Source organism: Syngnathus leptorhynchus, chromosome 2, assembly GCF_054491065.1.
Source record: "Syngnathus leptorhynchus isolate UIUO chromosome 2, UIUO_Slep, whole genome shotgun sequence".
In the NCBI taxonomy this organism is placed as follows: Eukaryota; Metazoa; Chordata; class Actinopteri; order Syngnathiformes; family Syngnathidae; genus Syngnathus; species Syngnathus leptorhynchus.
In genome coordinates this window covers 3,064,966-3,089,118 of record NC_141196.1, presented here as the reverse complement: position 1 = coordinate 3,089,118, position 24,153 = coordinate 3,064,966, and the positions used below count along the sequence as shown (strand labels likewise).

The 24,153-nt window shown below is 43.8% G+C and overlaps 1 protein-coding gene across 1 annotated transcript in view; it reads right to left on the bottom strand.

Annotated features, from left to right (window-relative positions):
• Nucleotides 1-4,193: 4,193 nt before the first annotated feature.
• The window catches only part of LOC147060121 (pyruvate carboxylase, mitochondrial-like), a 116,204-nt gene continuing 96,244 nt past the window's right edge, over nt 4,194-24,153 (bottom strand). Inside the window, exons 15-27 of the mRNA XM_085933307.1 lie at nt 23,078-23,299; nt 21,600-21,756; nt 18,772-19,012; nt 18,498-18,665; nt 18,072-18,153; nt 14,933-15,090; nt 13,976-14,062; nt 11,299-11,478; nt 9,762-9,936; nt 9,538-9,611; nt 6,718-6,858; nt 6,410-6,511; nt 4,194-5,715 (exon numbers count right to left, since the gene is read on the bottom strand). Coding sequence (XP_085789433.1) covers nt 5,566-5,715; nt 6,410-6,511; nt 6,718-6,858; nt 9,538-9,611; nt 9,762-9,936; nt 11,299-11,478; nt 13,976-14,062; nt 14,933-15,090; nt 18,072-18,153; nt 18,498-18,665; nt 18,772-19,012; nt 21,600-21,756; nt 23,078-23,299 — 1,937 coding nt within the window. The 3' untranslated portion in view covers nt 4,194-5,565. The remainder of the gene's footprint in view (nt 5,716-6,409; nt 6,512-6,717; nt 6,859-9,537; nt 9,612-9,761; nt 9,937-11,298; nt 11,479-13,975; nt 14,063-14,932; nt 15,091-18,071; nt 18,154-18,497; nt 18,666-18,771; nt 19,013-21,599; nt 21,757-23,077; nt 23,300-24,153) is intronic.

Here is a 24,153-nt window from a genome sequence, read left to right as displayed (position 1 = left end):
TTTGTTGACCTCTTGCGCCATCCTGTGGGCAGAAAATGAGAGAGAAAAAGCTTTTCTCTTCTCTCCCCGAGTTGCATGCAGAATGACAGAGGTGGACTGAATTTTCTCCGTTTTTAGATGTGTGCAACAGTCCTTGAAAATATTCACCATCTTGAAACTGGCTGATGATTATCTTGTGAAAAATGTGCCTTGTTGACTTTTTGTGAGTGTTATTTCTCACGTCTGTCTGTCTGTCTGTCTGTTGGATGTTGACGTGGGCAGCACTTGAGTAATAAACAAACTTTTCTCTGCCCGAGGGTCAGAATGAAACAATTGGACTGAAATTCCGCCATTTTTAGACATGTGCAATAGTCCCTGAAATGATTCAGCACCTTGGAAGTGTTTGATGATTATCTCATAAATAAGAAATGGACTTGTTTATCTCTTGTATGCTCTCTGGCTAATGGCCTTTAATGCCCAAGTCAAGTCATGCAGGTGACGCAATTTAGCAAAAAAGTGAATTGGGCCAACTTCATTCTTGTCGGTTTGCTCAATTTCTGCTTCACAACTTTGACTGCCTTTTCGTAAAGTTACTGACTCAAAGAGCAAAACACATTGTACAGAAATTCCAGCGCTTTCAAAGAACTCAATCTTGAAGCTGGAATGAAAGTCCAAAGTCAGTTATTGCTCTAGTCCATCGTTTAGTTATTATTCGTGTCGTGTTGTCTTGTCCTCATCGCCCTTTAAAAAGCGAGCCCAGACTTGACGGCTTTTTGTTTTATTCCAGTTGAACAAAAAAAAACCAAACTTTGATAGATTGAATGATTACAAATAATGAATTTTTGAATCAATAGAGAGCGATGTTACTGATGTCTGAGACTGTAGAAATGTCACTGGAAGGGTAATCCGGTATTTTCCATCATTTTCTATGGTATGTTACAGCATTTTCAATTCACTGTCAATTTAGATCCCGTTATTGGATTTTTTATTGATGACTGATTGCAGTTTTTGACTCGATCACTGCTGTCCGAAAAATGTCGTTGGCTTTCACTGTTTCTACGATCCATTACTGCATCTACAATTCACTGTATATCATGTCGATTTATATCCAGTTGTTGCATTTTTGAGTACTGATTGCAGTATATTAATCAATCATTGCGCTCAGAAATAATGTTGCTTGTCACTGTTGTTGTAAACATTTCAAAATAAAAGCAAATGATTACGATTCAGGGTTTCTTTTTTTTTTTTCTCAACAATTTTTTGACTGATTCAAACCGTGGTTTCAAACTAAACTTTTTGGGTTCATCCCTACCACAAATTTTTCCTAATTTGTAAACAAAAGTCACATTTTTCCAAAATAAACTCAATGTATTTGGTTGAATCAAATCTGAACCCGAACTTGGCCTGGTGAGAGCGACTACTATCAAATAAAAGAATGTCAGATATTAGCAGCTTTAACATTTTGTTTTGGGTAAACGGCAGATTCCCCCGAGGTGCTCTGCTGATAAAAAATGGAGCGCTTGAATATTGATGTTGTTTGCTGCGGGCCTTGCTGGATGTTCTTCCACAAGCTCAAAGACTGCTTGGGCGCACAATGTGAACGCCATCTGCGAAAAAACGCAAACTGTGTGCCAATAAGTGGTCAAAACACAAAAGATGCTCAGTAGACCAAAATCTGAAAACTACACTGATAGTCTTGAAAGTCACTGACTGGTGCTGGTATGTACATCATATGTAGCCACATACAATTTTATTAATTACTCATTCTTATTTTCTATTCTGAGTATTATGAAAAAAACATTGAAAATCAACTCAGCCACTTGGGGGCAGCATTTAGCTGACAGAAATCTCCCATCTTCTGTGAAGAATGACAGCTTCTGAGGAGTAAAGAATATATGGGTGGACTATTTTATATGTTTGCTGCATTGTTTGTGTTAAAATATACGCTCCCTCTCGGCTTGCAAAATGTGAATCTGGTCAGCAAATAATGTCACGGTGGCAATCCAGCGCTTTACAGAGCAGCCTCGGCCTGGCGTCACAAATTGGTTGACTTTTCCGGATGCAACACACCACCGTGGAGGCTTGGCCGGGACGCCGATATCTAATTGTATTGGGAGCTGCACGTCTCCTGCCTCATTCGCACTTGAGAGACAAAGTGTGGAGATCTTGTACACCACAATAAAGTCTTACTGGAAAGATTTTTGAAGAACTAAATGTGATTTACAGTCATTCCCATTTAGAAATGCGTCTTCAAGCCAGTGACTCTGTGTTAAATAACCGCAATCCTTATTTCTTTATTGCTCAAAACAATTCCTTGGTTTTGGGGTTGTTTTTTTATTTTATTTTATTTTTTTTTAGTTGAAGGGAATGTTGGTTAATTAAGCAATGTTAATCATTGGCATTGTGATGATTTGGACCGAAGGGCAGCTGAACAAAAGGGGCCTAAGGATTGACCCTTGAGGGACCCCCCACCATATCATGGCAATTTTGATCACATGAAAACTTCTAACAGTGTCAAAATAACTCCTTTCCTTCCTCCAAGTGGGACCTGACGTCCTGTCGTTATGATCGGAAAAGATGAAATCATCTTTTGGGGAAAAAGGGTTTAGTTAAAGGTTACGGAGTGGCGAGACGGTTATTGCAAACAAACAAAAATCTCATGACAGATATGAAGTTTTTTGAACAGTTTCTAATTAGGACAATATGGGGGGGTGGGGGCTTAATCCCAGCAGAGTGCAGATGGAGCGATAACACGAAGCAGTGTGTCATCTTAAGAGGTGTGCTGGAGCTGATAACAAGTGACAGACTGTACTAAATCATATTTCGCCGCACTAACGGCCTCATATGATTAAACTTACGTCTTACAACTACACTCCCATTCTAAACATATTACTGCAGCCATGCTTTTCACTTGTGGCCATGGGTTCATTTGCTATACGGGGTCCTGTCAGAAATATCGACGTTTTTTTTTTCTTTTCCGTCAGTGAAACACGTGTGTGCGTACTGTGTCACAGATAAAAAAAAGAATTGTGCGCTCTTCCCCAAACAGCATCCTTTTGGCCTGAATGTGCCTGTTGCCACGGTAACAGCGCACTGTTCTCAAAGTGGAGGCACACACAACACGCACGCACAGGGACAGACAAAACACACACTCGTCCGTCTCGGGGCTCTCTCGTGCTTACGTCCCCCCCGCATGGTGGTGTGCAGAGGTGTCTCGAGACATAGAAGGAGGCGGGGGCGGGATCACAACTCCCTATCAATCTGCAATGATGTTACTCATTCCTCAGAGGATAAAGAATATATGCCTGTGAGAATATTGTGGTCAAATACTCGTTGTTTAAAGAGTTAAAGTTATAACAGTGATGCTAGTTCCATATAGCATATTGTGGGTTAGCATTAAGCTAGCAGATTTTCTTCACTTACGTGGTTTGATTAAAAAGGTGATGAAAATCTTGAAGCCTCTTTTTTAAAGTATTATTCACTGTCCGCCAACGTACGTTCATTTGTGAAAGACATTTTGTCAAATGGCTAACTACAACAGTGATGCTAGTTTCATTAGCATATGTATGGCATTTGGCATTCTTGTTAGCATTAAGCTGTCAGATGTTCCTCACTTATGTGGTTTGATTAAAAAGAGGTGATGACAATCTTGAAGTTTCTTTTTGAAAGTATTATTCATTGTCTGCCAAGCTAAGTTCATTTATGAAAGACGTTTTGTCAAAGGACAATACTAAAATAAACTCAAGCCGCTGAGGGTGAAACGTCAACATGTCAATCACGGTGACAACAAAAGTTGAAGCAAGGTCAGACCAATTACCGGCCTTGCCGGTTCGTCTTCGAACATCCCCGTTCTTTCTTCGTCTTCCGCCCGAACGAGCGGCAAACGTGTCATTAGCCGCACGGCGTCCCAAACAAGCCGCAAAAACGCCATCCTAGTGATTGTCGGACGGCTGATCGATGAAGTCGCTCGGGCGACAGGCGTGATTGATTCAGTGCGCTCCGTCGGTATTTAAGCAGATACCCTGCAAGGCTGCAAGGGGCATCCTCATTCATCATCAGGCCGCGCGGGAACGTCCTGTCAGTCTCGCGCGGGGGTGGAGCCAAGCCATAATACAAAAACCCCCTCAAAAGAACGCAGAGTGGACACACCAGCACTTGAGCGTTGTGTTTCTTTGCTCATCTGGCTCTAAATATATGACACAGATACCGAGAGGTTTCGTTCATTCACTTTTATTCGTAGGTAAAGACAACGATTACAATTAGAGCTCTCGATATGTAATCATTTCCCTTTTTTTTTTAAATTTTTCTATTATTATTTTATTTTAGTGTCTTTGTTGTTTCAGTTGTGCTTCTAATCCAGTACAGGCTAGGCATGGGCACCTTCAGCAAATGTAAACTAACATTTTTGCAAAATATTTTGCTTATGAAAGCGTAAACATTTTGTCTGCGTGGATATAACTATATAGAGATAAAAAACAACAACAACAACAACACATACATGACAGTAACTGACCAGTAGATGGCGTAACGTTAGAAGTATTTGATGACCTGACGAGCAGAGGCTGGCGAGGATGGAGCCCAGTGTTCAGGTCGGCGACGGCGCCGGCCAACCGTATACTAGCGTGATGTCGAGGGGAGATTGTGGCGGAAGCGGCACTGAAGGGGAGGAAAGGGGGCGGGGCCATGGGTGTTTGAATTTACCATTGGTGCATAGTTACGTATTTCCTCCACATGCTTTAATGCCTCTGTGTTTGTCAATATGCCATTTCGTTTAGTTTCACTTTTTCAACCTCTGGAGGTGCAGCATGGCGGGAGCCGCTTGGAAATTTGCTTGCGTACGCACAATTAGGCTAATGTATGCAAGGGCACAAGAAGAATCGGAGCCGCGCCGCTGCTGCCGGGGGTCTCCAGAGTCTCTTATTAGTCCGGCTAATTTCACATCACTTGACAGAGTATTAACGAAGAAATGAATCAGCAGAGCTTCATGGAGGGGGGGGGGGGGTGGCAACACAGCGAGTCTGCCTCACATCGGGGCCTTGTTTTGTTTACGCCACGTAAAGTCTATACTCCGACGTGATGGGGATTAACGAGCGCTCGCTGATGTTACTGATACAGTAACGCGACCTTTACCGTGATGACCAGCTGGAATATGGCCCAAACGAACCTCCCGACCACTATCACACATTCCCAGAATGCACTTGACACGAAAGCCTAATGATTAGAAAGCGCCGATACCTTTGAGATGACGGAAAAGGAATGAGTCAAGCCGACGGCATTAAGCGGCGCCTACTCGCTCCGTCTTATCATTGCAAATCATCGGTGTGCTGATAACATTTGATTGCAAGGTAGTGTTGCGCGTGTTTTAGTTTAAGACGAGTGATGGAATGTAGCTCAGGCAAAACTAGTCCTCATACTGGAGAATAACTAAATAATTACTATTTTACATTGTATACATTACTGTGCGTTTCTACTCTACATCTTTCTGGCTATGTGTATGTAAAAATAAAGCCCGCAACTCACTTGCAGCAAACTAGACATAATCCCCCTATCCCCTGCCCTCCACCCCACTCAACAGACCTTCTCACTCTACTCCTCAATCTCAAGGATGAGGTCGTCGCCCTCCAAGGTGGAGTCGGCGACGACGTGCACCGCCTTGATGGTGCCAGACAGCGGCGAGTTGACCACCATCTCCATTTTCATGGCGGAGAGGACGCACAGAGGCTGCCCTTTTTCCACCTAATAAGAAACAACGGCGTCAGTCAGCACCACAACTTGGAAAAGTACTTGCATTGTGTACTGAAGTAGAGTTACACATAGTTAAGGAACGTCAAAAGTAGAAAAACTTAAAAAGTAGTTATGAATCTATTTGAGTGTTTTTTTTTTGTTTTTTCTTTAGTGTTAGTTGGAGTTCATTGAGTTTGTTGGTGTTTGAATGACTTAGTAGAGAGTCATTGAAGACTAAGTAGGGACTCAGTTGGGAGTTAGCTGTGATTTTGTAGATGTTAGTCGGGATTTCGTCAATAGTATGTTGAGGTTGGGAGTTTGTAGTAGTCGGGAGTTTGTGGGAACTCGTTGGGACTTAGAGTTAGTTTGGGGTTTGTGGGAGCTAGTTGGGACTCAACCAGGCGTGAGTTGGGAGTTTCTAGGAGTTAGTTTGGATCTAATTAGGTAGTTGCTAATTGTTGGTTAGTTGAGTCTGTAGGATCCTTGTTGGAGTTAATTGGATTTTGTAGGCTTTTCTAGGAGTTAGTTTGCTGGTATTTATTTGAGTTTGAATTTTCTGTCATTTAGCTTTAGCAAAATTAGCATGATGATGAAACAACTTTTAGTTTTCTATAAATTCTCAATCACAGTACTCAAGGACTTTGTGACATACTTCCCACCGCACCCCCCAAAATCTTGCGTGGGCTCGTGTCTGGCAACAACTGACCTTGTCGCCTACTGCCACTTTGACCTCCAATACTTTTCCGGGCATGGGTGCACCCACTTGACCCTTGATGGACTTTTGGGCCTTGGGATGGAACTTCATCTCCTGGAGGGGAAGATTTCAAGCATCCATCATTGGTACAAATGTGCTTACAGGTGCGAGGAGAAATAGAACGTCATCATCGCAAAGCTCTCTGGCCATTAATACACGTCCTCATTGTTTACTTGGAGCAATTCATCCTCTTTTTACGCCGCACCGATCATTTATCCGTCTCTCTCGTTCTCTTTTCAGCGCAATCCATCACGTCGTACCTTCATGGCAACTGTGTCTTTGACCAGCACAGATCTCAGCTGTCCATTAAGCTCAAAGAAGACTTCCCTCTGGCCGGCCTTGTTCAGGTCACCCAGGGCCAGGGCCTTGATGTGCAGGATCTTACCCCTCTCTAGCTCCACCTGCAGGCCGAGGGCGGAACATAAGATGTTGCCGCACAGACCAACAAACGTGCTTTAGAATTATTATAAAAAATAAAACCAATAAAAAAAATAAAAAATAAAGTAATGTTCCTATTATTTTATTCATCCATCATCCATCCATCTTCTTCCGCTTATCCGGGGTCGGGTCGCGGGGGCAGCAGCTTTAGGAGGGACTCCCAGAGTTCCCTCTCCCCAGCCACTTCATCCAGCTCTTCCCCGGGGATCCCAAGGCGTTCCCAGGCCAGCCGAGAGACATAGTCTCTCCAGCGTGTCCTGGGTCGTCCCCGGGGTCTCCTACTGGTGGGACAAGCCCAGAACACCTCCCCTGGGAGGCGTCCAGGAGGCATCCTGATGAGATGCCCGAGCCACCTCATCTGGCTCCTCTCAACGCGGAGGAGCAGCGGCTCTACTCTGAGTTTCTCCCGGATGACCGAGCTTCTCAACTTATCTCTAAGGGAGAGCCCGGACACCTTGCGGAGGAAACTCATTTCGGCCGTCTGTATCCTGGATCTCGTTCTTTCGGTCACGACCCATAGCTCGTGACCATAGGTGAGGGTAGGAGCGTAGATCGACCGGTAAATCAAGAGCTTTGCCTTTTGACTCAGCTCTCTCTTCACCACGACGGACCGGTACAGAGTTAGTCGGGAGTTAGCCAGAAATAAAAATAATAAATACAAATAATAAATAAATAAATAAATAAATATGCGCCTTTGCCTGCCATTCTCATCAAGCCGGCAGACCAATTAAAGTGCGAGTGCCACAAAGGTAAACATCAGCATCGACTGGCGTGAGAAGCTCCGGCTTCATCAGCCCCCGCATTGTTATTCTCCACTCGAGAGGTGACAAATGAAATCTCGCATGTGATTGCTTTTCTTTTCAACACAGTCAAGTGCAACGTGCAAAACAGCCAGCTCATAATTTCCCTTTTTTTGCCTAAACAGTCAAGAAGCGTGCAATAATGCTCAGAAGATCCTTTCATTGTACGTCGAGTCGGGCGTGTTTGTCTAACGCTGTGAGCAAACACAGGAGCGTCCTCCAGCGCTAAGCTAACAACACGTTGGGCTCTCATGGCGTCTCTGACTCAAAACAGGTTTGATACTAAACTGGAGGCGACCTTATTAAAAAGCTGTCCCAGAATAAGATGGCGAAATCACGAATGCGTGCCGTTGTCTGCAAATATATCAAGTGACAGCACGTGTATGTCCGACTCATGTTTATGCAAATCTAAGTTTACATTTCTGTCAAACATGGTTAAAATGATACTGAATCACCGGCTCAAAGCCGGCCAAGTGGAGGTTTTTATTAGCCCGTACGTGTGGGTGACTGACAGCGGTGTGGATGCGTGCACGCCACATGCCGCATTTTGGACCAGATTTGCGAGGGACTGGAAATGAAGTGTGAAATGACGCCAGAGGCACCTCGCATGTCAACAAGTTGCGGATTCGCAAACTAGCACTTAGAACTCAATCATTTCGATTCGTTCGATCGTTGGGAGTCGGTTCGTTGGACGGGGGTGGGCGATTTAGAGCGCCTTGTTGTTGGCGGCTTTGTAATAGTTATTTATTTATTTATTTTAATATCACCTTTGTAGTGGATCTCAGTTTGGATGGCCCCCAAAATGGCAACAAAAGATGACAGATAAGCCGATGTTCCTCCTTTGTAGAATGGGAAAGTTGCAGAAAGACCATGACAAGTAGATGATTTGCTCTCCGCTCGGAAGACTAGGGGCGCCTTTTTCTTTGCAGTGCCATTTGTCTCCCTCGCCTCCTTTCACAGGCCATAAAGCGACGCTTGTGAAAAAGCAAAAAGTTGTCACTTTTTTTTTGACACGCTTTCAGTCCGTCTCTCGCTCCTCGCTGCCGCTAATAGGACGCCATCCGGTGGGAATAACCCATCGTCATGACAACATAAGGCTCATTGTTTACCTGCAATGACTGAAGCGCAAAGAGCGTAAAAAGCAAGTGTGGAGAAACAATCAAATCCATTGGAATGCTTGTGTGGCGTGTTAGCGCTTCGTACTTTTGGGTCAATAGCATATCTGAGCGATCGATGCAACTGTTGAATCTTTGATAACGCGGCAGCGCCCGAGTTCTGCTCCTTGGGTCCCGAGCAATATAAAAATCAATTAACATCAACCTGGTGCCCTGCTGCCGTCAAATGATGCACGCGCGCACGATAATGTGGCGTGGGCACGCCGAACCCGTGATGAAAATATTGATATTGTGGGGAGGAAAAAAAGAGGAAATTATTCATTAAGGCGGATGTGAATGTGTTCATATCACATATGAGGACTAAATGTTGCTGCAGGTGTAAGTAAGTAAGTAAGTACATTAATAAATAAATAAATGATGGATGACTGCCTGACTGGAATGAAGATGTGAACTATTTTGTTAACATGAGGGAGAAAGTAGGAGGAGGGGGGGTAGGGGGAGGCGCTTGATCGACTCCAGAGTCGATTGAGCTCGACACATGAAAAGCATGCGACACTTTGGGCAACCACTCATTTATCAGCCCACTCACACTTGTCAAGGCACTTGCAACAAACAACAACAATCCCAATTACTTCCTCTTTGGATCTTATGGGGTCAGAGGTCAAGGGCAGTGGCGGTTCCGCTGAATTCTAATTCAAGTTGAAAGCTTCACAGTGTGGAACATTACCTCAAACTCCTCGGCGATCTTTGGTCCATCCAGGAAGAGTCTGGTGCTGAGACAGTCCACTGGCCCAAAGTTAGCTGCAGAAGAGGACAAACAATAGCAAATATGTTGCATAAAGATGTGTGTGTGTGTGTGTGCACGCAGGATTTGTATAAACGCGTCTATAAATAAATAATTAAATGAATAATTCGAAAACATCATCATTATTATTGGTCATCCTAACCCACCAGTGAATTCCTTGAACTCCTGGAACACCTTAGGATACATGGCCGCTGACATGACGTCTTCGGGGGTGATGTCATCGCCGTGCGTCGCCCGTAGACCCTCCTCCAAGGATTCGAAGTCCATCGGTGGCAGCGAGGCGCCGGGGCGGCCCTCTATGCGGGGGAGCGACTTGAGGACCTAGACAAAGTGAAGACTTGTTTGAGTCGTTTTTTATTGAGCTGGAAAAAGAGCCCAGACGTTTCATGTCAAAAGGAAAAGCCTCATGGGATTCGCAAGACTTTGTGATGTGATAAGAGCTGGGAAAGTTCACGGCATACTTCTCGCCTTTCCATGAAAAGCTTTAACCTGACTTTGACTCGGACCATCATACGAGACGCTAAGAAATTTCAAAAATCGCTCCTTCAAAGCACTTCTGCTTCCGTGTTGCTAAAATGACATATGAGCAGGTTCTCGCCCAGGCGCGGCGGCGGTGAGCTATTAGTCACGCGCGGCTTTGGCGGCTCGACGGCAGCTGACTCAACGTATGTGTCACGTCGACACTTCAGAAGCGACCGCGCCGCTGAAGTTCCCGCTTGTTATCGACGCCGCGTCCTCGAGAGGTACCTCGAACAAATGAAGACAAAAGCAGTTTGCTTGCTCCTTTGCAATTATTAAAGAGCGCACTCTCACGCAAGGTCCATGAGTTCATACTCTTCAAAGATATGTTTAAGAACAAAACAACAGGGGCCACTTTTCTTTTTTGGGGGGGTGGGGGTATTTGTATGAAGAGAAAAAAAACCCACAACCCCCCCCCAAGAAAAACAAAACAAAACGCTGGACTGATGTCGTTTGATGTAATGTGCCCGCCTACTATTTTAGCCATCATAAAGATGCCATATCTTGTGCTTTGCGTGCACAAAATTACATTAAATATTAATATATATTATAATTATGTTATAAATTATATATTATAATGTTATATGACATTAAAACATTCCTACCGCCCCAAAACAAATCAACGGACTTTTGTTTCTGTTGAAGTTAAAGAAGTCAAGTATTGTAGAAAAAGTCAAATATTCTGCCCTTAATACATTTCTTTTCTAAGCATTAAGTGGCCCCAAAACATAAATTATTGTATTTATTTTTTGAATGATTGTCAGATTAATCAAAGTTTAATTTAAATATCGGTATTGGCATCTACCGCAAGTGAATAAAAGAAATTATATTATCTCACTCACTCATTATGAGTCTCCGACACACTTTTCAGCTTGTGTTGATTGTCGGAGGAAAGGTTTACCACAAAATGAAAGAGGAAACTAATGCAAGCGCTGCTGTACTAGACCACAGCTCACACTCACACGCTGACCACCGCACCAGGCATGCGTAGTACTTTTAAAACATACATTGAGTGTTCCAATTCATTGGAATGTTTCAAAAGTGACTTTCAATAAAGCACGTGGGAAGTGTAAAACTAATTTGAAAATGTTTTAATAAAATGTATTTTGTGTATTTTCCCATGTTGTGAAGCGCGTGTGTGCGTTTAGGAAGAGGTTGGATTACCTTGGATCGAAAGGGCTCCGGGAATCCTCCGTGGGGTATCCCAACGTAACCCTGAAGAAATTCCACTACGGACAGAGGGAAGGAAAGCTCGTCGGCCCTCTCCTCCACCTCGGCGCGGCTCAGGTTGTTCTGGACCATGAACTGAGCCAGGTCCCCCACAATCTTGGAGGACGGTGTCACCTGAAGGACAACACACCGACAGTTGAGCCGGCAAGATCGTGATGCTAATCATTTGCATAACGGCGATGAGAAGAATATTTCTGGACAGGCACCCAAATATCGCTGGCATCCGTTACAGAGGACGAGCGCATCCGTCTCCCGTCGCTAAGTGGGTCACGAAAGACGAGCAGTTGACTCGGCAACAAAAATGAAATCGGCTCTCGCAAGACAAAGCGGCTTTGTTGCAGAAGTGAACGGAATGTTAACTCCAGGTTTCACTCGGTGCATCCAAGTGTCGGTGACAGGTGTCATCTCTGGATACCTTATCAAAGCTTTTTTTTTTTAATTTGTGAATTCGAGCCAATTAAATGGTCTTTTCCCTTTTTGTTTTAGAAACACTTGTTCGCAGGAATGCTCGAGGTATCGGAAGAGGCGGCTAAAACCTTCAGAGTGGCCATTATGCGACTTTAGCAAGTAAAAAAAAAAACAAAAACAAAAAAACACACTAAAGTCAAAGCGTGACTGTGCATCCCAAGTTTCCCTTTCTCCAACGTTATCAGCATTTCCTAAGGCTAATCTTTGCTTATTTATTGCAAAGTAAAAGGACCATTGCCTTTTGTTTTCTCATGTGTCTTTAGGAATCATGACTTTCTCCCTGGCTGCTTACTAGCAGCATTTGTCATAACACTAAAACACTCCCTTTCTTCACTTACAGACCTCTTTCCTTGAATATTACAATCTGTTGCAGTAATAATCCACAACATTGTAGATTTCTACTTGCTTTTTTGGTCGACATGTGTCTTTTCATGCACTTCAATACAGACAAATTGTTGACAGCGGCGACACACTGTGCTCACTCGTCACTCATCTCATCTGTCACCCCGCGCGCACTTCAACGCCCCCATTTATACACTCTTGGATTCGCTCCTCATAGACATCAAGTACTTGACACACTCATCATCTTAACATACGCGCGCCTGTGTTTGTTCTCGACCAGCGCCTATAATACACACACGAGGGAGGGAAAAAGTATTAGTACCAAAGAAAAGACACACACAAACACATAATATATATAAACACACATACATACATATATATATATATATACATACACACACACACACACACACACACACACACACACACACACACACACACACACACACACACACACACACACATTTATATATATAATTTGCTGGCTTTTTTTAAAAACACCTTTTCCTGCAATTTATATATATATATATATATATATATATATATATACATACACACACACACACACACACACACACACACACACACACACACACACACACACACACACACACACACACACACACACACACACACACACACATATATATATATATATATATATATATATATATCACGTACATGCTCATATACTGCGATGTTATCGCTTTTACTTTCACCTCTGCTAGGTGTATCTGTTAATACCTCCGTGCTTCGTCTTCCTTCTCCTAAAACCCACCCTGAGGATTGTGTTCATCTTTTTCACTCCTTTGTGTGTGTGTGTGTGTGAGTTTGTGTGTGTGTGTGTGTGTGTGTGTGAGCACAAACAACTCTCTCCCTTTTTACAGCGTCAAGGGAGCCAGGCAGGGAAGTGGCGGCAGTGAAGAATGGTACCTGTCACCGGAGGAGGAGACAGCAGACAAGCGCGATAACGAGACACTGGGAGAGCCGGGCGAAGTGGGGGGAAACGACGCGAAGATTAGAGATACGAGCCCAGAGTCTAATCAAAATGAGGGCTAGACAGACGTCTGAGTCGGGACCAAATAGAGGCGGCGTGCAAGCGGCAGACGATGATGGAGTGAAGGAAGGAGAAAAATAAAGAAATGGGAGCGAGGAAAGGCCGACTGAGACCACGTGCGGTCCTGCAGCCGGTGCAAGAGTGCTGAAACCGTGTGTGTGTGTGTGTGTGTGTGTGTGTGTGTGTGTGGCCTCTAATTACATAAGGAAGCTGATAGAACGATAACGAGCGAATACTGACAAATACGTGCACAAATCGTCGCTCTATCGCAAGGCACTTCACAGAGTGAGCAGAAAGACAGGCCTGACTGTTGCGCAACTGAAACCGGAGGCAATTTAAAGACTAAAAAGTGATACACTTCAGAATAGCTCCGATGAGCTTTATTGTCATTGTACCACAGGGTGCAATGAAATGGAACAGACACAATCTGTCCCAAAAGGGAGCACAGTATTGATTTGGGGGCAAAAAAATAAACAAGAACCCAGACGGAGCTCCTTGTAACTCCAGTTACAAGTTTTTGGTTCAGGCTCATAATTAAATTCACTTGTAAAGTGTTGCCCTAACACACAGCATAGCAGCAATGCTATTTGTTAGTCCGTCTATGGTGTTCCCAATTATGTGTTAGCATTCCGCTAGTGAACTTAGAGGCAAATTTATGTTTTAACGACAGAACGTATGTTGAAATTTAACCTGATATGTCGACCATGTGAGCCCGGCACTACACTGTTCATCTTCATGTCTCACCTTAATGAGGTCTCCAAGTAGCTTGTTGGCTTCGGTGTAGGCCTTCTTCACCTCCTTGAACTTGTTCCCCAGGCCCATACTGTGCGCCTGTGGTCACACAACAACGACAACAACAAGGGCGAGAGCAAGATGGACATTCTGGGTCAGCTTCTGTTCTAATGTTCTTTTGCCCATGGCAAAAAAAAAGTCTGCACTGCACCAGAAAGACAATCATGGACAGCTCAAAGTGTGTCGGAGCTGTCCATAGTGCTGAAAATTGCTTTCTAATGCAGTGGTGGTGAAACTTAGTCTCACCATCATTGTGACGCCAAAAATAGAAGTGTAGCGGTCCTGTGTGGTGCTAAGGCTTGAAAACTATTTTTGTAAGCTACTATGACATTATGCATTGTTTAAAAAATAGCACTGTGCTTAAAACAAGCAAAAATAAAAAAACTATATCTAAAACAAATCCAACAAAATGCAATGCAAGCAACTGTACCTAATTAAATGTTTAAAAACACCGAGTATTGGAAAAAGTTAAACACAACTGACCTGTCCTTAGGTAGCGATTCTTTCATATACCTCTAGAGGGAGCCAGTGTACCACTAGTACACTTTAGAGAATTACTGTGACCTCACAGTCACTATGATGCAGTACACTGCAATACTTTGTTTGAACTGACATTTACGTAGTGGATCTCTTGTGAAGGCGAAAAAAACGGGTCTGAAGAGAGCAAAGACATTTTCTGTACTTTGTGGACACATCAACATGTCTTCTGGTGGAAAAGCAGCTCTATTATTAGACTGTCATGGCTGGACCTGCAAGGCGTACAGTGGGGCCTGTGTTTACATCAGTTCAATTTCACAGGTCAGCTGTGAGACTAAAACGGCATTTCGCTTCATTGATCTTGGGGGAAAAAACAAAAACAAACGTGTGCGGGTGGGTGGGGACGAGTGGTTAAGAATAGCCACGGGGCACCTGGAAGTGAAGATTGGTGTACTGTCCTCCGGGTATCTCGTTCTCGTAGACGTCGGCGTTGCCGGATTTCATGGTGGCTGTGCAGTCGAACGGGGCGTAGAGGCCTCGAGCCACTTCCCAATACTCGCTGTAGTCAAACACTTTCTCCAGAGCGATACCTGGCACAAATTTGAAACCAACCTCAAATGCCTTTTAGGATCTAAGCAGTAATGTGGCTTGGCCACTTATTTGTATTATTACCAAGGCAGACTTTTCTAGCCTTATGCCGAAAAACTTAACGGCGCATTAAATGTTCAATGACGGAGCCGGAGGTAGAAGTCAGCGGCAATGTTTATTTGTGACTGTGTGGTTAAACCTCCCCCCACGCATCCATCACGGCGGCATCGGGGCGGCTGCACATCAGTCACATATCGTTCGTGGCCTTACGCACGTTTGTGGACTGAGGACACTGTTGTCCACCGTTGCCCACACCCAAACGCTACTGAAGGACATAAGACGTATTCTTGGACTTACTTTATTAATGTGGCTTACTGTGAAATCGTGACCATGCATTTCTGAATGTCTGTATTATACTGCCCCCTGGTGGAGACGGTGCACACACACCAGGAGCAGCACAATGTAAATGAAAGTGAAGCACATTTTTTTTTAATGTCCATGGAAATGAAGCAAAAACAAAATGCTTAAATGTATATATATATATATATATATATATATATTTTTATTTTTTTTTTCATTATATTTAAGTAAAAGTAATATACATAATATGATTTTTAAGTGAAAAAAAGAGGTACGACTACGATAATAGAAATTTTGGAGGGATACCGATAATCTTTAAAAAAAAAAACCAAAAAATAAAATAATAAAATAAATATTATTCTAAGAACTATGGTTTTTGTGAGAGGATATTATTGGTGCTTCACTCCCCTTCCTCCCTGAAGGACATTTACACTTCCCATCTCACCCGCAAGGCGACCACGATTGTTTGATCTACTGCCCTCTGGGAAGCCTGCGCTCCCGCACTACCAGACTCACCAACAGCTTCATACTCCAGGCTGGTAAGATCCTGAACTCTCTCGCCCCTCTACCCTCGGCTGTATAACGTCCTGGCCTTTTGGGCCACGTTGGCTGCCTTGCGCTACTCCACTTGGACTACTCCTCCTGTACTTTTGAGCTATATACTATGCACAGTAGCTCTTTTTCAACTATGTTGCTCTTATTATTTTTACTTTTTTGTATTGTTTACTTGAATGTTTTGTTTGTCCATGGACCAATTGGATGTAATATGTCTTGTCACCTTGGGAAAGTAGGAAACGCAATTCCGATCTCTTTGTGAAGAAATTGACAATAAAGCAGACTTTGACTTTGATATTACAATCCTATCAGCTTTTTATTGGCATAAATCCAAGGCAGGTTGGACTAATTGGCAATCACCTTTTCTGAAAAGGTACAACATAATTGATTTGAACGCCTTTCTGCATACTTGCATTTTTACCTAAACGAGCCGCGCGTGTTGCTGACTGGCCCGCGCGTCTTCAAACGGCGACGCTGTCTCGGCAGCTGTCCTTAACAAAATCATCTTCACAGTCAGTAAGAAAGAGCAACAAATGGCCGCTTTGCCGGATAAATATGTCAAATCGCAAGTGTGCCAGTAATTGAATGAGGAGACAAAAGGATGAACAATCACTTTTCACCACAAACAAATAGTGACGCTCGTGCTTGCCAAGGGGGCGGATGCTGAAATGTGCATGCAAAGTGCTGTTAATTGCTATGCCACCGAGGAGGACGAGGAGGAGGAGGGGGAGATGACAGAAAAGAGGAAGCAGAGCATGCAGAAAACTACTCATTATTGCTCGAGAGTCCAGATGGAGGAAAAAAAAGACAACAACTAAATAATGTGTTTGATGGAAACACTCTAAGGTCAGCAACGTAGAATATTTCGATGCATCCAAGGCCGCGTTGTTTGGTGAGACTGAAAAGATGAGAGGCGGAAGGCCTTCAAAAGAAAAACCAAGCACACAAGGTGACGGTTTGGACTGAAATTCAAAGTCGTACCTTATGGAATTTGATAACAAAAACTCAATTCTGGATAAAAAGGATTTGAAAGCCACAAAAAAGCCTTGAGTGTTGGCTTTTTTTTTTTTTTTTTTAATTATAAATAAGAACAAGGGAAAGTACAGAGCACGGAGAGCCCCGCTTGGTTCTTTAGTTCTACCCAAGAGTCCTGTAATAACTGGTGCAATCAATGTTTTTAAATTATTCATTAAAATGTTTTTATTTATACTCATTAATCTAATTTGGTCATTTGTCAATTGATTTTTTTGTAAATAAGAAAAATCAATGTTTTTTTGGTTAAATTGTTCCTTACAATTTATTTATTTATTTATACTCATTAATCTAATTTGGTCATTTGTCAATTGATTTTTTTGTAAATAAGAAAAATACCCAATTTGACATTGAACGTTTTCTCAATGACACCTGCAGACTCGCAGCTGACTACGAGGCACCAAAGCCAAGTTGGCTGTCAAATCAGACTTTATTAAAAATAAAAGAAGAATAAAAACTCCCACTCCTGGCTTTTCCGACTTTCCCTGCATGAGATGCGCTTACTTACAGCAACAACGAGGCGCTCTAAAGCAGCCTCGCCAGCAGAGGGCATATCTTAACGCATGTCACAATTACGCAAATAAAATCTCCAAATGTACATTCCAGTGTCTTAAAACACCATCTCGCTATGGTTCTACGACAATCAAACTTTATTTAAGGCCATTTCATTTCCTTCCAGGCACAACTTCAAATCATGTCATTAATGAAGCCAGCGAACGTCTTTATTATTGATGACTATTTGGCTCCAGCTCCGTTTTTTTTTTTCCCCCTTCATAATTGGCCCGATCGTAGCGACGACTACAATAAGAAACACGGCGCCGTTCATCGATTGCTTGTTTTCCCCGAGCGTGTGGGAAGGATGCTCTCAAAACGCAAATCACTGCCGGCCCAGACATGTTCCAGATCATTAATAACGACCCTTCCACGATTGATATCTTGCACAAGGCGCTCGCTTTTGTTCACCCCCGTGCGCTCGGGAAACACATTAGGCACGCTCGCACTTTTTTTTTTTTTTAAGGGACTGGAACGAGCTTACCTGTGTCCATCTTGGTTCCTTTGGCGCAGGCGACCATGGCTCCCATGCTGGGTTGAGACGTCATGCCGGCCATCGAGTCAACCTGGGGAATCCAAAAAACAGCGGAGTTGGTATGTGACATAAAGACAAATTGGGAAAAATTCATCTGGGCGGCAGCCAGACAATGCAAATAAACTCGACTTTTCTTTTATTGTAATGTAGAATCAACAAGTAGGATTGAAATGTTCAAAAGTCCAAATTGCAAATAGCAGCTTCTTGGTTCATCGAATGCTTTTGAGCATGTTTTCTGATCTCACTATGCAAAGATGAGGAAAAATCATATTTGTTCACGTTAATGGAATGACGCTGTCGCGCTTTTCCCCGCCAGATGAGAGCGCAGACGTGGTTACTCATCCCCTTCCCCCAAATAACAACCATCTCGCTCACCGCCACGTCCACGACGTCAGCTCCGGCCTCCGCGCACGCCAGCATGGCGGCCACGCCGGCGCCGGCCGTGTCGTGCGTGTGCACGTGGATGGGCACGTGCGGGAAGCGGTCCCTCAAGGCTCCGATAAGTAACTTGCTGGACTCGGGCTTCAGCAAGCCGGCCATATCCTGGAATCCAAAGACGTGGAAAAAGCCTCGATAATGTTGGCCTTCGTCGGACCGGTCCTAGACGGCGAAAGATGAAGGTCCAACGGAACCAATGCTACTTCCCCACCTTGATGCAAAGGATATGCGTTCCGGCTTTGACGAGCTCCTCCGCCAGCTCCAGATAGTAGCCGAGGGAATACTTCTGTCTGGCGGGGTCCGACACGTCGCCCGTGTACGAGATGGCGGCCTCCACCACGCCTCCCGCCGATCCGGCGGCTTCCATGCCCAGCAGCATGTTGGGCAGGTAGTTGAGGGAATCGAAAACCCGGAAGACGTCCATGCCGTTCTCTTTTGCCACCTCGCAGAACCTGAAGAGACAAACTTTGTCATCTGAGTACAGAGCAACGAAATTCACGTCACAGTTTTACAAGAGACATACAAAAAAAAAAAAAGACCAACAGGAGGAGACAAAATGCTAGACACGGATTTCTTAGATCAGGGGTGTCACACTCTGGGCCCAGGGGTTGAATTTGGCCCACAGTGTCATTATATTTGGCCCGTGAAGACAAGTTGCAAGTTGTCTTAAATTTGAAAAAAATAGAGATGTTTCTAGTTATTTTTATTTCAATTTCACCTTTTTAAAAATGTTAACAGTTCTTAATAGTCTCTGATTTCAAAACTAGTTATTCATCAGTTTGTTGTGTAGCCTATACAGTAGTCCCTCGTTTATCGTGTGTGTGTGTGTGCACTTTTTTTATAACAAGGTACATATTGTAAATATGTTTTAGAACTCTTTTATTACCATGATTTTTTTTATAACAAGGTACAATACTGTAAATATGTTTTTAGAACTCTTGTTATTAGAATAAGTGTACGTACTGCAATTGTGTGGACACTCCCTGCCCTCTGGTGGCGTGTGGGCAACTTTCGTGCCATCATTTCTCAATTTAGAAGGTTTATTTTGAATTTGTGAAATTTGATTTTTTTTGTTTGGAAAAAAATCTGCGATGTGTTGAAGCCGCGATAAACGAACCGCGATGTAGCGAGGGATTATTGTACAGTATATAATATGAGACGCTCATACATTTATTTGGGTCATAATGGCCCTCTGAAGGATAGTATGACTACAAAAATGAGTTTGACACCCCTGTGAAATAATAAGAAAAAAGAAATAATTCCCAAGCTTTTTGCCTTTAACGAAGGGGGGAAAAAACCCCTCCGGCGATTACCAAATAGTAGTGCCAAAAGAAGACATACTATTAACGTACTTTCCTAAAAACACCTTTCCTGTTCATTTTTCATTTTAAAATGAAATTAAAATCCAATCGGTACCCGATTCAACAAAACAAAACAACCGCAGCCAACGTAAACCCAATCCTTAAAATCATCGCTTTTGCCTTTTCTGTGACATTCTGACAAATTTTCAATTTACGTGGTTTCACCGTTATAAACAAGGCCCCGGAAGGTATCGATAACTTTGAAGTAGCCCGCACTGAAAACAAGTTTGACACCTCATGATTTAGAGTTAACACAGCAAAGATTTGTTGCTTACACACGCACGCAGCAAATAAGTGGTCGTGTCACAGATAATGGCGCACATGCCAGCCGGGATAAGCTGTTCAAATCCAACCCTAAAAAGCCCGAGCGGGGGAAATGCGTGCTTTTATGGCGCTACCTGGCAATCCTAATCGGGTTTGTCAGCACCTGACTGCAGCCGCTTCAACACAACATTTGCACAAAGTCATTGTCTTGCTCGACAAACACCCGTACTGAGCAGCGGGGGCCACAAGGGGAGTATTATCAGGCGCTGTGTCCGGTGTTTACACAAGTGCTTGTGCTGCTGCTTGGCACCACCAAAACACAAACACGCTCACGTCTTAAATTTTGCCATTATCAAGAAAAAAAAAAAAAAGAAGACCCCGACTACTGAAGCGACAGGAAGAACCTCATTAGCATTGGGAGAACTTGTAGCGTGACTGGATAAAACCCACTTTAAATCAATTAGACACCGCCGAATTACACTTTGATTTCATCGTGTCGATAGCGTCGCTTTGGGCCATTTCACTCGCAGCCGGCAGCACTAGGGGAAAAAAAAAAAAGGAACTCGAGAGAGAGAGAGAGTGAAAACGAGGCAAATGGATCAAAGACATTAATCGCAATGGTGCCCATTTTCAGTGGCAGCATAAAGAGAGAGATGAGAGATGAATGGAAGCATAAAAAGCAACGATAAGAGGAGGGATAAATAAATCAGATTGAAGCGGGAGGAGCGGCCGCATCAACATCAGAGATGACGCGGGAGGTCGATGTGTGTGTGCGCGCGCACGTGTGATAAAGCCGCCGCTAATTTACGTGCGAGTGGAGGAGGGAGGGTTCTCACATCTTAGTGTGTGTGTGTGTGTGTGTGTGTACAGACATGAGTCACCCACGTCAAGGAGATGACTAATCAATCTATTTGGGAAAGGGCTTGAGGCAGATATGACATTTATTATCTAGGGGCTCTCAAAAGCTTCACACCATTGTCAATATGTGTGTCCTGCAATTTGATGAAATGTGTGTATGCACGTGTGTGTGTGTGCGTGTGTAACGGAATCCAAGCAAACCGAAGCGCGCTGAGTACTTCTAAGGATCAATTTATAGTATCCCATTTTGTACAGTTATCATCTACAATTCTCAACCCATTCAAAACTCTATCAAAAGTAATAGAATACAGGCATATATTCTTTATCCTCGCTGGAAATGGCAAATAGAGGAGTTTGCTGAGGACTGATAACCTCCATCATTTTTCGTTATACTGCGCATTACTGAATCAAAAGCAGGATCGGTCAAATCGATAGGAGCACGAAGCTTCGGAATTGCTTCATGAACCAGTTGTTGTATTTATTTTTTTTTACTCATCTCGATGGCCCTCTTTATTCCACATTGAGCTGAAAGCGCACTGGCACGAGCGTGACTCACTTGAAGACGGCGTTGTCGGGGTAGTTGGTGTAGCCCACGGCGTTGGCTCCCCTCAGCAACATTTGGAAGGGAACATTTGGGATCAAAGCCCTCAACTCCTGCAGCCTCTTCCACGGGCACTCGGACAGGAAGCGCATCGCCACGTCGAAGGTGGCACCTGGGTGTGCGCGCAAACACACACATACATTGATATTAAATGTCAGGTTGGAACTAAACGCTAGCAAATAACAATCCAAATGTTTGGATTTCATTCCACCACTTTGTCATCTTGAGGCCGTTTGTATGAAATTTCTCCACGGTGGCGGGAGAGGGGCGGCGGGCGGCACGATAGCAATCTCTCATTTTCCGTCTTGGATTAGACATTTATCATGTAAGCCAGAAATATTGAAGCCGCCGGTGGTTTTGTGCTGATCCAACACTGTCACCATTAAATCTCATTTGCAGTGTTCCTTTGGAAATGGAGCGAGTGTGGGAAGAGCGGGAAAGCCCCGGGAAGCAGCCTCTGCTTTATCAATTGTTTACCGCGCCGCCCAAGTTGGATTTCAGCAGACGTCAGCTCGCCGGACTTTGATACGGAATGAAGCTGAGCCGAGGAGTCGGTCCCAAACGGCGGGCGGGCTCGGCGCCGTTTAATTAGATTGCGGGAACTAGGACGAGCGAGCCGGTCCGGAACGTGGTCGAGAAGAGCATCGTTTTGAAATGAATGGAATCCGCTCGACGTTTGCCGGATCTGATACGGGTGCAAATGGCGGTGTCGCGCGGCATAAGTGGAGCCATACGTTACGTGACCCAAATCAAATGTGGTGTATCCTCCACGGTGTTGGGAGAAAGGCTATATCGGGAAAGGAGTAATCCTCAAAGGGCTTTCGTAGCTTAATCTGCCCAATGATTCATTGTGCCCCCGAGCGGCGTGGAACACGCGACGGCCCCAATATGAGCCGAAAGCGCGGCGCCGAGACAATATGCCAAGATAACCGAGCGTCGCCTCGTCACAGATTGACACCTCCGCATGCTAAATGTATCGTTGGACAGCGTGTATGGCGACAACCCTGTTGACTCATCTGCTTTTTAAACTGTTTATTTTTTTCATTCCTGAGATATTAACCCTTTCAAGGGCGACCATTAAGACAATGTTTTAAGACAATGTAAACACACACTTGTTGATGAAAGATGACTTTTATCACAGAAAAAAAAACCCGTTTGTAATTCATTCCATTTTTTTTTTTAGTCATCAGAAATAGGACGTGGCAAATGAATTCATCAAAAAAACTCACAAAATATTTTTGGGGTGAAAAGATGTTTGATGCAAATCATTTTTGTTTTGGGAGTTGCCTCAACCATCTGAATCTCATTTTCTTAACTTAAATACCCAAAACGAAAATATAGATTGGAAAAATAATTTGTGTGACAATTTAGTACATTTTAATTGCAGGCTATTTGTGTGCAGGAATATTTAGTAGTGTCATTGCGCAACTTACCTCCCCAGTTCTCCAGGCTGAAAAGATTGTTGAAATTATGACTGACAAAGGGTGAGATTCTCTTCAAGTCGTGGGTGCGCACTCTGGTTGCCAGCAGGGACTGGTGGGCATCTCTGAAGGTGGTGTCCATCAGTAAGAGGCCCTGGTGGTCACGCACGGCTTTGGCGAAGCCCTCCGGACCATCGCGCAGCAGGATGTCGCGGAATCCCACCGGAGGATCTCCTAAAAGGGAAAATGAGCGGACAGTAAAATTGTTTATAACTCCAGTAAAGCCATTTCACTTTGTGTACAATCTTTAGACTGTAACAACAATGCTAGTTTCAGATAGCCTGCCTATGGTGTTTCATATTGTATGTTAGCATTGAGCTAAGTGATTTATAGTCATTGTTAGCATTGTTGTTAGTCATTGTCAGTAAGAATGACTGGAACACAACAATGCTAATTTCAGGTAGCCTTTCTATGGTGTTTCACATGGTATGTTAGCATTGAGCTAACCTCTTTTTAGTTAGTGTTAGCAGTACGACTGACTGTAACACAACAATGCTAATTTCAGGGAGCCTGTCTATGGTGTTTCACATTGTATGTTAGCATTGAACTAACAGATTTTTAGCTATTGTTAAAAAAACAAAACGTGCAATTCTTTATTATATTTTGGGGTGTTTCTCGAGTGGCTTTTCGTCTCTTGTGGATGGGTCTGCAACGTGTCAATAAACAAGGGTTCACGTCAACATCGCTATCAAAGCACAAACAACACGTTTTTTCCACCCACGCTGATCCCACAAAGCCTATGCTAGGCAAATAAACATGAGCCCAATCAGAGATTCCAAATATTGGTAGCCCGAGTGAGATCAATCTGAGCTGGGGACTAGATGTTCATCAATCAATTAGTTCAGTTAATGAGCTAGCGTCTACCCGCCCGCATGCTCGCAGCCCTCTCATACTTCTCCTTTGGCTTTCTTTGCACTTGACCTTTCACCCCCCCCCACCCCACCAACAGCAAATGAACTCCCGTGTCGCGGGACACGGCAGTAATGAGCTACGCAAACTCACCCCCGACTAAAAAGGACACTTTAAAC